This window comes from Protomyctophum bolini (genome assembly GCF_963924005.1).
Source record: "Protomyctophum bolini genome assembly, chromosome: 7".
Classification (NCBI taxonomy): Eukaryota; Metazoa; Chordata; class Actinopteri; order Myctophiformes; family Myctophidae; genus Protomyctophum; species Protomyctophum bolini.
The window spans coordinates 24,118,376-24,131,044 of record NC_137868.1 but is presented as its reverse complement, the minus strand read 5'-3'; the positions used below and the strand labels follow the sequence as shown (position 1 = coordinate 24,131,044).

The 12,669-nt window shown below is 43.1% G+C and overlaps 1 protein-coding gene across 2 annotated transcripts in view; it reads left to right on the top strand.

Annotated features, from left to right (window-relative positions):
- sh3bp5b (SH3-domain binding protein 5b (BTK-associated)) overlaps positions 1-8,949 on the top strand; it is a 30,253-nt gene extending 21,304 nt beyond the window's left edge. For both annotated transcript variants that reach the window (XM_080767496.1, XM_080767497.1), the window contains 3 exons: positions 1,721-1,940; positions 6,229-6,576; positions 7,106-8,949. In XM_080767496.1, coding sequence (XP_080623622.1) covers positions 1,721-1,940; positions 6,229-6,576; positions 7,106-7,311 — 774 coding nt within the window. In that variant the 3' untranslated portion in view covers positions 7,312-8,949. The remainder of the gene's footprint in view (positions 1-1,720; positions 1,941-6,228; positions 6,577-7,105) is intronic.
- The last annotated feature ends 3,720 nt before the right edge of the window (positions 8,950-12,669 follow it).

The window sequence follows — 12,669 nt, the reverse complement described above, 5'->3', positions numbered from 1 at the left end:
TCTCTGTCTACAGTAGCTTATCTATTTGTGCAGGTAGCCAGGTTCCTACTATTAAATGCTAACACTCTGGCTGGCCAAAACAGAGGTCTCCGTCCTATTAAATAATTACACCCAACACCCAGGATGGAGATTAATCAAAAGACAGAATATTACTCGTTTCATAACAGAGCGCACCAGTCTACAGCTTAGGAGCGTCTACTGCAGTGGTTCCCAAAGTGGGGTCCTTGGACCCCCAGGGGTACCTGAGGGAGTTCCAGGGGGGACCCATCTATTTTGTTCATGTTCATAAAGTGCTAAAGTGTTTAAAGCAGTGGTTCCCAAACTTTTTCATGTCAAGGACCCCCAAATTGACACTACTTAGCCCGTGGACCCCCATTTGAAAAGATATGCCAGGGACCCCCATAAGAGAAGACGTACACATTTAGACGTCTACATTTAGACGTCTGTATACATTTAGACCAGTGGTTCCCAAAGTGGGGTCCGGGGACCCCCAGGGGTACCTGAGGGAGTTCCAGGGGGGACCCATCTATTTTGTTCATGTTCATAAAGTGCTAAAGTGTTTAAAGCAGTGGTTCCCAAACTTACATTTAGACGTCTACATTTAGACGTCTACATTTAGACGTCTGTATACATTTAGACCAGTGGTTCCCAAAGTGGGGTCCGGGGACCCCCAGGGGTACCTGAGGGAGTTCCAGGGGGGACCCATCTATTTTGTTCATGTTCATAAAGTGCTAAAGTGTTTAAAGCAGTGGTTCCCAAACTTACATTTAGACGTCTACATTTAGACGTCTGTATACATTTAGACCAGTGGTTCCCAAAGTGGGGTCCGGGGACCCCCAGGGGTACCTGAGGTAGTTCCAGGGGGGACCCATCTATTTTGTTCATGTTCATAAAGTGCTAAAGTGTTTAAAGCAGTGGTTCCCAAACTTACATTTAGACGTCTACATTTAGACGTATACATTTAGACGTCTACATTTAGACAGTGTCCCCCTGAGTGCCTTCCCAGTGCCTCCCCAGTGCCTCCCCAGTGTCTCCCCAGTGCCTCCCCAGTGCCTCCCCAGTGTGCCCCCCGAGTGCCTTCCCAGTGCCTCCCCAGTGTGCCCCTGAGTGCCTCCCCAGTGTCTCCCCAGTGCCTCCTCAGTGCCTGCCCAGTGTCCCCCAGTGTCCCCCCAGTGTCTCCAATAGCAATACAAGAGCAATAATACAAATTAATCTTAATGTATTAATCTTATTAATTAATGAATCAAATTAATTAATTAATTAATCAAAATTGCGGCCTGTGCCCAGCACCATGCCAAAGCTTTTTCCTGCAGGAAACACTGCTTGTGGTTGTAAATATATTGTTATCCGTGTTGCGAGGATGAGAGGGTACCTGGAAAAATATCTACCCCAAAAGGGGTACCTGGTCCAAAAAAGTTTGGGAACCCCTGGTCTACTGAGCAGCAACATACAGTACATGTCATTTCCGGTTGGGACGTCATCCAAAGTGTTCACGCTCCATTTTAATGGATGGGATCATAAATCTTAAAACGTGAATAACTCTTAACAGAAAAAATAACCCTAACCCAAGTTGATATGTCTGACATCCGTTAATGTGTTTTGAGAAATATATTTTCATTGTCACCATCATACTTGCATACTTAATCTAAAGCCTGATTTATACTTGGGGCGAAATAAGCACGACACCCCTCCCTTATATATTGTGCTGCTTGTGTTCTAGCAATTGAAGAAGAATGTGGATGAGCTCCAGGCCAAGCTGTGCCAGGCCAAAGGCGAGTACAAGACTGCCCTCAAGAACCTGGAGATGATCTCTGACGAGATCCATGAGCGCCGCCGCAATTCCACCATCGGCCCACGGGGGCGGGGTGTCGGCGCCGAGGTAGACGGCGTTACTGCGGACGATATATCCAGCTTCAAGATGGAGTCGGATGGTATTTCCAGTAAGTACAAGAGTCCCAATTGCGTTGCAACAGAACCGAAACATTTCTCCTGTATAATTTAATCCATTTTATTGATTGAATACTTTCAGAATTGTAAACGGCATGTAGTACAGTTCAGGCTAAAAAGATAACACCAAAACGTTCTGGGGACTTTATTGTCACCTATACTGTACGACGTTGTTATACCTTTCAAGCCAGTAACGCCTCTGTGTCAATTTAGGTGTTGCTGTGGGAAGTTAGGTCAGGATTTAGAAGGTGTTTTTAGAATGGGTCTCGGGTCTAAATTAAATGGGTTAATGCATTTATCAAGGTACATATATCACGTGTACTCTGGCTGCTATAGAGCGTCGCAGTCCCTCCCCCTTTCAGAACGGCGAGTGGCCCAGGAAATGAAAAGCAATGCATTTTTCCCATAGCCGTTTCGGAAAGTATTTATTTAAAGACGGTTACGCCGCGGACAAAGCCAACTCGGATCGTGACAAATCATGACAATGAACACAATATTTTGGGCCGATCAAATCATTAGAAAGAAGAAAATAAAGGCAGGAGACAAGATTCTTTGTTTTGTTTTTCTTCTTATAAATTATTTGATCGGCCCAAAATATTGTGTTCATTGTCATGATTTGTCACGATCCGAGTTGGCTATGTCCGCGGCGTAACCGTCTTTAAATAAATAAATAACGGCTATGGGAAAAATGCATTGCTTTTCATTTCCTGGGCCACTCGCCGTTCTGAAAGGGGGAGGGACTGCGACACTCTATAGAGCCTACGCAGATAGAAAGGAAGCTACTGCTGTGGCAAAAGCTTAGTCTGTTTCTGTGTACCCCATAGCGTTCCTCACCCAGGAATCAGCCCAGCTCCTAATCCAGACAAACAGTCTTGTCAAAACTCGACTATTGTAACTCCCTCCTTACTGGCCTAGTGGCCTACCAGCATGTGCACTTAAGCCTCTCCAGCTGATCCAAAATGCCGCAGCTCGCTTGGTCTTCAACCAGCCAAAATTCTCACATGTCTCCCCCCTGCTCCGCTCCCTCCACTGGCTCCCGGTCGCTGCCCGCACTGAATACAAAACTCTGATGCTGGCATTCAAAGCAACCAAAGGTATGGCTCCCCCATATCTTGCAAGTATGATCGAACCCTACAAACCCTCCCGCGCACTCAGATCAGCCAACGCAGGGAAGCTGGAAGTACCCTCACTAAAAACGCCGGGACAACGCTCCACACGTCCCAAACTCTTCTCCCTTCTGGCTCCAAAACTGTGGAATGCACTTCCCATTGCAGTCAGAACTGCAGCATCACTCCCAATCTTCCGCCATAGTCTGAAAACCCACCTTTTCAGACTCCATCATTGCCCATAGCACTTACCCCACCCCCTTAGATAGCATTTGATACAGACTTATAGCATGTTATGTAGACAGCACTATAATTGCAATGTATGTAGTCATAGCACATATGTATAGCATAGTAGTATATATGTATAGTTTCATTATATATATATATATAAACTTTATTACAGGCTCGTGGCCCACAAGGTAAGACAGTACATCACATATTAGGAGAATACAAATAAAATTAAAATAAAAAAATACAGTACATTTACCCAGCCCCACAGGTTACAACTCTAGGCGAGGCACTCATGCCAGTTTCCTCTGATGGTAGAAGTGTACCTTACAGAACTACGGCCAGGGTCTGTCATCTGTCCAATGAGTCTATTCAATGAGCGATCCAGCCTGCTCATGAATTTGAATGTCAAGTTCCTCAACAGAGCCATGAATGTGGTGAGACCCAATGAACAGAAAAGCCCACTGGCTCTAGTGCTCCTGGGCTTTTTTTTAACAGAATACGAAGACAATCATTATAGGCTACTTGCAGTTTGCGTAAGCTCTCCTTCTTGTACTTCACCCACAGTGGAGCTGTGCAGAGAGGGGTGCAATAAGCTCTAAAGAGGTTTACCTTAACATCCGTAGTACAATGGTGAAATTTACAGACCAACATGTTGGCTTGTACATATAGCATTTTCCTCTGTCTAAACATGTCCTCGTCATCCTCTAAGGTATCTGTTATAAATTATAATATGCCCAAGATATTTTGTAATTTTGGACACACCCATAATTTGACCAGACAGATGAAAGGCAGAAACTTAAGTTCCAGATCTTCTTTAGTTAGTGTGATTGCCCTGAGGGCAATCATACTATTGTTTTACTGCTCTGTTTATTTTGACGTGCTACTCCTCCCACAGTTTTGTTGTCGCACGCACACGAGCCATATGTCAAAACGACGGGCTACATCTGGAATCGTGTGCTTGTATTTTGCTAAGAGGAGGAGAAATTCATAATAATTACTAAAATTAATTACCTTAGAAGTATACCGGTCGGCCTCATGGTGGCGCTATAACAGCCAACTTTACGTTTTTGGGTATAACTCTTGAACCGTAGGTTGCAAAATGTTTTTTCATGGGTTCTTGGGTCATGACGCATCTCCCCATATAGGCCACGCCCATTTGCGTCTAGATAGATTTCCCGGCATTTTGAATTTTGTTCAAAACACACTTTTTGCTCCTCCACCTACAGATTTTGTCCAAATCTCACAGAAATCGGTACACATGATCTCCGGACCTATCCGATTAAAACAGCACAGTCAGAATTTAGATCTTCTGTATCGTTCGGCCGTAATCCTCTTCCGAAGTTTGTGGGAGGGGCCTATTTCACGAAAAACGCCACAACTCACGCACGGAATGTCCGATCCATCCCAAATCTGAATCGCGTGTCGAGGGTGGCTTCATCAACGCGGAGCCAAAAGCCATTCCATTTTCGACGGGTGCGATGTAGGCAATCACACTTTGCAATTTCCCAGAATTGCCTCTTTCTAGTTCTACATGCTTTTCTTGGCATTATACTGAATATCAATACCGTAATTTGTACAAATATTGAGTAGCTGTTGGAACCCACTGCTACTAGGGGAAAGTATGGCAAGGTCATCCGCATACATAAAATGATTACCGGTAATTAGGTTATCACCCATCATACAACCTGTTCTGCAACCCCTGCCTGACCCCATATAGATATTCCACTGTTATTTTCTTAGCTTACGCATGTTTCATGATAAATGTTTTTATGTGATGTATTCCCATGCTTTTTTGTTCTTGCTTAATGTAAATCGCTCTGGATTAAGAGCGTCTGCTAAATGCCTAAATTGTAAATTATAAATTGTAATAGCGATGATTTGATTGGCTGAACACCCCATAGCGATGATTTGATTGGCTGAGCAAAGTATGTATTGAGGATAAAAAGTGAGGACAGAAACTTGCAGGACACCACCGAGTGGCACGCTTTTGATTGATTGATTGAAATATTTATATATTTATTAACAGTTTGCAGAATTACAGTACATTTCAAGCACAAACTCAATACAAAGACGACCATGTTCAATTCATCAAAAAGCTACGAGCTTGTAGGTCTGCTATTTTTGAAAACAATTGTGAAAATGTGGCGCAAATCCTGACAGAAAACTGTCAGGATTTAGAAGACATTTTATAGATTTCGACATCAGGCCTAAATGGGTTAACCCGTATTAAAATGGAATGTGCTGTATTGGCTGTAATTTTAAGTGGACAGTTTAAAGTGCATGGCTGTGAGCGTGATTTTGGACATGCATTTGTGCACATGCAGTAAAAGTAAGCAATGACAATTAATTTTATCTTTATCTCTTTGCTTAGTGTTTAGGTTTCTCCAGTTTGGTTATGTTTGTGTAAAATACACATGCCCCTGCACATGCATGCACGCATACATACATTTGATGAGGAATCAAAGGAAGGATCTGTATCCTCCTCCCTGTCACTATGATTAAACACTTTCTCTCAGTTTCATATCTTTGTCGCTTCTTTCATCTCCTCTTCTTTTCACCCAAGTGTTGTTTAGTCTGATTATTGTCTCAATGCTGTGATGCAGATACTACAAATGTCTCTTACATTCATTTCACCCCATCCCTCTCTTTTTTTCTCTCTCCCTCTTGTCTTTATCTGCCTCCTCTGCCTCTTTGTCCTCCCATCCTTTTCCTCCACTTTCCATCCATGCTCCCTCTGCCCCTCTGTCCAGCTGTCCCTCTCTCCATCTGAAATCCCTACCACTGCCCCTCTGCTGTCATGCTTTCATCTCTCTCATCCTCTGCTCCATCCCTCCTTCTAAATCTCTCTGCCTTTCTTTCCATTCATTATTTTTTCATCTTCCCCCAATATTCTCTCTGTTTGTCTAACATCACCCTTTCTCTCTCCCTCTCTCTCTCTCTGCAGTGACGTCGGTGTGTTTTGAGGATGAGGCGTGCAGCAGCAGTGTCATGTCTGAGGAGGACTACGCTGAGACTCGCTCCACCTACAGTCTCAGCTCCTCACCCAACAGCCCGCAGGACCTCCTCACAGCCTGCCCCTTCACCAGCTCTTGCTCCTCTCCTTCCTCGTCGCCCTCACCCAGCCCCTCCCCTTCGTCCTCCTCTTCCTCGCCAGCTCCCCTGTCGTCAAGGCCCTGCAGTCTGGACCTCCCCAGTACGGTGTCGCTGTCCGACTTTGGCCTCATCTCACCCGTCCTGGGCCCGCGCAGTGAGTGCAGCGGGGCGTCCTCACCTGACTGTGACCTGGAGAGAGGTGGGGGACGTGTGTGTGTGTGTGTGTGTGTCTGTGTGTGTGTGTGTGTGTGCGCTCGCGTGCAGAAAACAAACAGGAGTGAGATGAATGGTGTGTGAGAATTATTCCCAGTAAGATATATATTGTGGTGCCTGTCTGACTCAACACCTGCGCCACAAGAAAAGCCTATTAGTCAAAGTGACAGCCAACCAGGTGCAGGTGGCCTGCATGCACTTGCTGCTTTTACCTCTGGGTCCATAGAGCAATTTGCTCCAGCTCATTTGGATGGAGGAAAGCTCTGGGCTGCTGTGCTTCATATGTCAGTCATGATAGGGCAAAATCTTTGTGGCTGGAATTTGGGTGGCCTGTGAATGTAGGGTTTCTAGGGTGCATACCTTTCACAAAACATTATGGCATGAAGCAGCAGCACTGGCAGGTGTATTATTACAGTACTTTCAGTCAATGAATCCCAGTGCTTTAACTGAACAATTTTCCATTATTGTTATTATTGTTGATTGTATAAAACAATATCATTTATTCTGTTGTTTAGGTGACCGAGCAGAAGGGGCAGAAGGGGATTTGGACAACACTCCCAACAACAATAATAACTCCACCACTAACAGCAGGAAGCTCATTACCCTGGAGGGTCGCTTCAGCTTTCTCAATCTGCGACGTCCGCGTACGGATAACACCAGGAAATTGGACAGTGACCGGCCAAACTCTCCCCAGAATCCGATCCAGACCATCATCTATTAACCAAAATGGAGTTTGAGGTTTGGGTTTGAGGGGGGAAAAGGGCCACTCTAACTCAAACTGTCTGATTAAAGATAAGATCGTCATGCTGTCACAGCTATGTGCCATTTGTGAACTCTATGAACAATGAGTGAGTGACTAAATGTTATGGTCTGTGTATATACAGTACGGTTCCTATGGATCACAGTAATGATGTTATGTTAAGGACTCTCTGCGTTCTAGGATTTGGGTGGGGATTTGGTTTTCTTAGCCCCACTTCCTGACCATTAACCTTTGAACGTTTAAAGGTAAAGTATCACAGACAGTTTGAGTATGAATATGTTGATAGTGAATGGTTTTGGAAGAGAAATAGGGATCCAGGACAGTTTTTTTTCTTTTACTGTTGATGGATAACTGCACTTAATGTCGAAAACAAATACACTGCATATGCTACCTTTTGATTTGAGATTATTCTTACGTTTGTATGTCTGTGACTGCCTTCCTTTATTACCAAATGGAAAATGAGGGCTGAGGTCTTTGAGTTTAGCATGCTTTAAAGCATTGAATGGTCATCCACTGCTTACCTTAGTATTTCAATAGAAGTCAGGTGTTGAATAGTTTAATGAATAACCTGAGCCTCAATAATAAACCTTCACACATACTGTATACCCCTTTAAATACCTTTACTATGGAATATGTTGTTTTTGCATTCAGAAAGATGTTGGGTGTCCACGTCATGGTTTGTACATTTTCGACCCTCAAAGCATTTCTAGTTCTACTTCAGTTTCCATTGAGATTAAGCAATAAAAGTATGTCCACGGATATTTATCAATATGGACCTATTTCTGGCCACATAAAAAATGGATACCTCTATCTATTTTATACACATCCAAGATTGGAGGGCTCTGAGTGCGGAGGGAGTAAGTTGCCGATGAAACTGCTGCTGGAATGTGAGTGAAGTGATTTGTGTAGGTCTACATTGACAGAATGATGGACAAGTGCATCCTCTGCACAGTGTCAACAAATGGATCTGTATTAGCGGTTAGATACACACTGTCCAAAAATGTACCACAGTAGTGTGTAGGATTATACTGTATGTGTGGACTTGGCTATGTTACATTAGTTTAAGATTAACCTTTATACTCCCGATTTTTGTGTTTGTCTTTGTAATGCACTAGTCACATTATGAGAGAAAACATCTGACATTGTTGGCATGCTTCATTGAAATTAATTACCACTAGTTCTAGTTGAATATTATTAACTTGTGGTTGACGTACCCATTACTTTCAGTGAGGCATGTTGATTACTGCCAAATATAAAAATCACATTGTGAGCAGTGTTGGGGGATGAAAAATAACTGGCTAAAATGAAGAAGAAAAAAAGCTTCCTCTCCTTGCTTCGTTGTAGTAGAAGAAAATGTGCAAGGAACGGCGGCTGTTAAGAAAGCACTGCTTCCTGTAAACGATCCTGTATGTGTGTACAATATGTAATGTTATGCGTGTATTACGTGTCACGTTATGGTGTGTGGAATTAAGGATGTACCCATGACCAATGTCCTTTGATAGCTGTATTTTCCCAGTGGGCCATGTTATGGTAGAACTTTCCATCTTATTTCCAAAGCTTATGTGCCTGTTTTTCTGATGAGTAAAATAAAAAAAAGGTTGTTCACTGCATTGTTGCCCTGCTCTCATCCAAGTCTATTGGCTGTTTGAATGGTAGTCATCCAGTATGCTTTTAAATGATGAGAAACGAGGCTAACTTTTTTTTTAAATTTTCAAAAAACATGGGCTATAACCCATCGTTTTTGTCATTTCGTCATTTTTTTCAAATCCTCAAAAATGATGAAAAACGGCGCGCTATAGTATGACGTACGATATGGGCTATAGCCAATGGTCCAAAATGATGAGAAACGAGGATAACTTTTTTTTCCAAAATTTCTAAAAACATGGGCTAACCCATCGTTTTTGTCAAATTGCGGAAATTGCGGAAATGGTAATTGCGGAAATTGCGGAATTTTCTTTTCATTTTTTCATTTTTTCCAAATCCTCAAAAATGATGAGAAACGGCGCGCTATATGCCGTACGATATGGGCTATAGCCCATGGTCCAAAATGATGAGAAACGAGGATAACTTTTTTTTTCAAAATTTCTAAAAACATGGGCTATAACCCATCGTTTTTGTCATTTTGTCATTTTTTTCAAATCTTCAAAAATGATGAAAAGCGGCGCGCTATAGTATGCCGTACGATATGGGCTATAGCCCACGGTCCAAAATGATGAGAAACGAGGCTAACTTTTTTTTCAAAATTTCAAAAAACATGGGCTATAACCCATCGTTTTTGTAATTTCGTCATTTTTTTCAAATCCTCAAAAATTATGAAAAACGGCGCGCTATAGTATGCCGTACGTCTTCTATGTTGTCAAAGACATCCATTATTCTCTTCTCTGTTCTTTCTATACTCTTCTCCATGATTCTCTATTATGCTCAACTGCACACAAACTTTCGGGAAGTTGTATTTATACAATGTGGTTTCGGGAGAAGAGACCTCCTTCCGCTTGACCTTAACCACTCCTCCCTCATTATCAACAACTCCTCCCTCCTCATCAAACTCACCTGCCTTTCATTATCACCCGGCCAATCCCCGGTGCAATCACCACAGTATAAATACACCTGCGATCTGAGTCCAACTGCTCATTTATGGCAAACCAAAAACTGCACACCGTGACATTCTTTAGTGACGGTTTGTCCTAGCCTGGGTAAACCCATGCCCCCTGCTGGACAACATTTCATTAGGTTTGTCCTCTGCTCCATTTCTCTCCCAGGTTATTCCTTCTATACCAATGAATTCCCACTTCCCACTGTTTTTCGTTGATGTATAACCTCCAAAGATGTGCTTCTCGATTAAGCTATAGGCCTACATGAGTAGTATTAAGTCGATCATGATTGGTTCGACGTATATGTCGCCGAAAAAACAGATTTTCATCATTTTTTTAATATAGCCTACATACTTATGTTGTTTTTCATGATTTTCAACGATAAATAAAATAGAAAAATCATGAAAAAACCTGAAGACATAGCCTACTATTATCACTCCATTCAACCACCTCATTTACTTTACTAATAGATAGACATACCAACCAAAACCCAACCTTTATTCATTGCAGCCAGCAACACCTTCCTGGATCTCAGCCAACTCCCTCCCCAGGAGTGGGGCACCCTCCCACACTGTCAGGAAATCCCAGTGGGAACTGTAACTGACTTGACTAACATTCCGTTCACCACAGCAAATCCTCCTCCTCCTCCTCCTCCTCCGACCGACAGCAATGTGAACCGATTAATTATGTTGAACTGTCCATCAACTGTCTGTCTGTCTGTCTATCTGTCTGACAAGCCCGACACACACCGGCTGCGTCCCCCGCGCGGCGCCGCGCGGCGCGCACAGCCGCCTCCATTATTTTCAATGAACCTAACGCACACCGGCTCCGTCCGCCGCGCGTTCTATTTTCCAGGCGGCGCCGCGCGGCGCCGCGCAGCAACGCACCGCGCCGCACACGGTCGCAGACGGTGTGTGGTGGGCTTCAGTCGTGTGTGCGTGCGTGTGTGCGCGCGCATGCGTGCGGCTTCCTTCCACACAGCTGTGATCCATACACTTTGACGGACCAATGACCGACGGTCTAGACCCGGATACAGTAGTCGGGGCTTATGATTTAAAATGGAACCGCACGCGTTCCGTAGCAGTGTGTTTGGGGCGTAGCTGCAACAAGGTAAGGTTTGTTTTAGAACCGCATGGTTGTTAGCCAACATTAACTCTGTTGTTTTTTTTTAATATTAGTGTTGTTAGAAGGACTGTTGGTTGTTTATTGTGACTCTAAAAGGACAACAATATGAGGAATGTGTTGGTACTTTGAGACACAAACAAATAAACAAACAAACAAACAAACCGGTGGAAAGTAAATAATTACATCTACTGAAGTACTGTGGACAATATATTGTACTTTTATATTTTATTTGGACACTACTAGTTGTTTTGTAGATTTGGATTATTTAAAAAAAAATATCCCTTTGGCTACATTGGCTACACCATTTACCACTGGGCTAGCTACAACCACATTTTGGCCATTTGGAAGTAGCTGATCTACAATCTCACAATGCATTGTGATGCAATGCATTGTGAGATTGTAGTTCTGCTATTTTCAGATTAATTTTTCTTTCAAACATTTGATATGGGACATTTCTGTGTAATGAGCTACATTTGGTCATTTTTTAAGTGCATTTTGATGCCATACCCTTTTTACTTTAGTACATAATGGTAAAACAAGTTGTAACTGTGGCTCAGACACTTCACCCCTTTTGCAACCATATCTTATTTGAATGATTTTTGAGACACACTTTCCTGGGGTTTTTATGTGTTTTTAGATATTTTAGTATTTCAAAGTGTCCATGGACTCCATGATGTCATGGACACCGGGCTCACTTCCTTCCTGAACTACAATTCCCACAATGCTTTGGGCCACTGCTCCTCCTTGTGGATAGGGGGAGGGCTGTCTTACTGAGACAACATTTAGTCCAGGAAGGAAGTGAGCCCAGTGTCCATGATGACATCATGGACTCTTTGAAATACTGAAATATCTAAACGCATAAAAACCCCAGGAAAGTGTTTTTTGTCTCTAACATCATTAAAATAAGATCTGGTTGCAAAAGAAAAATGCAAGAATTTCCTAAAGATGTGTTTTCTACAATGTATAATATCTGGATAAAGAGTAATGTTGGTGTATGTTTGTGTCTTACAGGTTGATCATGTGACCTTGGTGTCATGCGGTGACCTTGGCTGCAGTCTTCAGGAGATAGCTGGTATTGATAATAGAGTGTCTACTCGGCTGAGCTGAAACGAATAACGGTGTCAACGAACGCTCCCTGAGATTACGAGGCGTACGGTGCTCGGGACGTATTGTGCCATACAACCTACGCGGCTCTATTAATACCGGCTATCTTCAACCGAGCGACGGAAGGCCCCCCATGGTAATTACATACAGAACTTTTTAGCTTTTAGGCTTCATAAAAGAAATGGTTGCACAAGGCAGATTATAGCCCTAGAATGTGTAATAATGGTGACACAGCTCTGTCAGTGACTGTTATGACTTCCAAAATGTCATCCTGTAGGCCGACAACTAATTTTCTTTTCCCCTGCCATTTCAGAAAGTGAAGCGGACTGGAGGTGTGAACTCTATGCTGTTGCCACTGCTGGGTGAACTCTATGCTGTTGCCACTGCTGGGTGCTGTTATCAGTGAAGGTTAGTTAACCGTCTGATTCCTGCTGCTTGTTTAAGTGGTCTACATGCTACCATACCATAGGTTGTCTTTCGCGCCATGTATAATTTCACT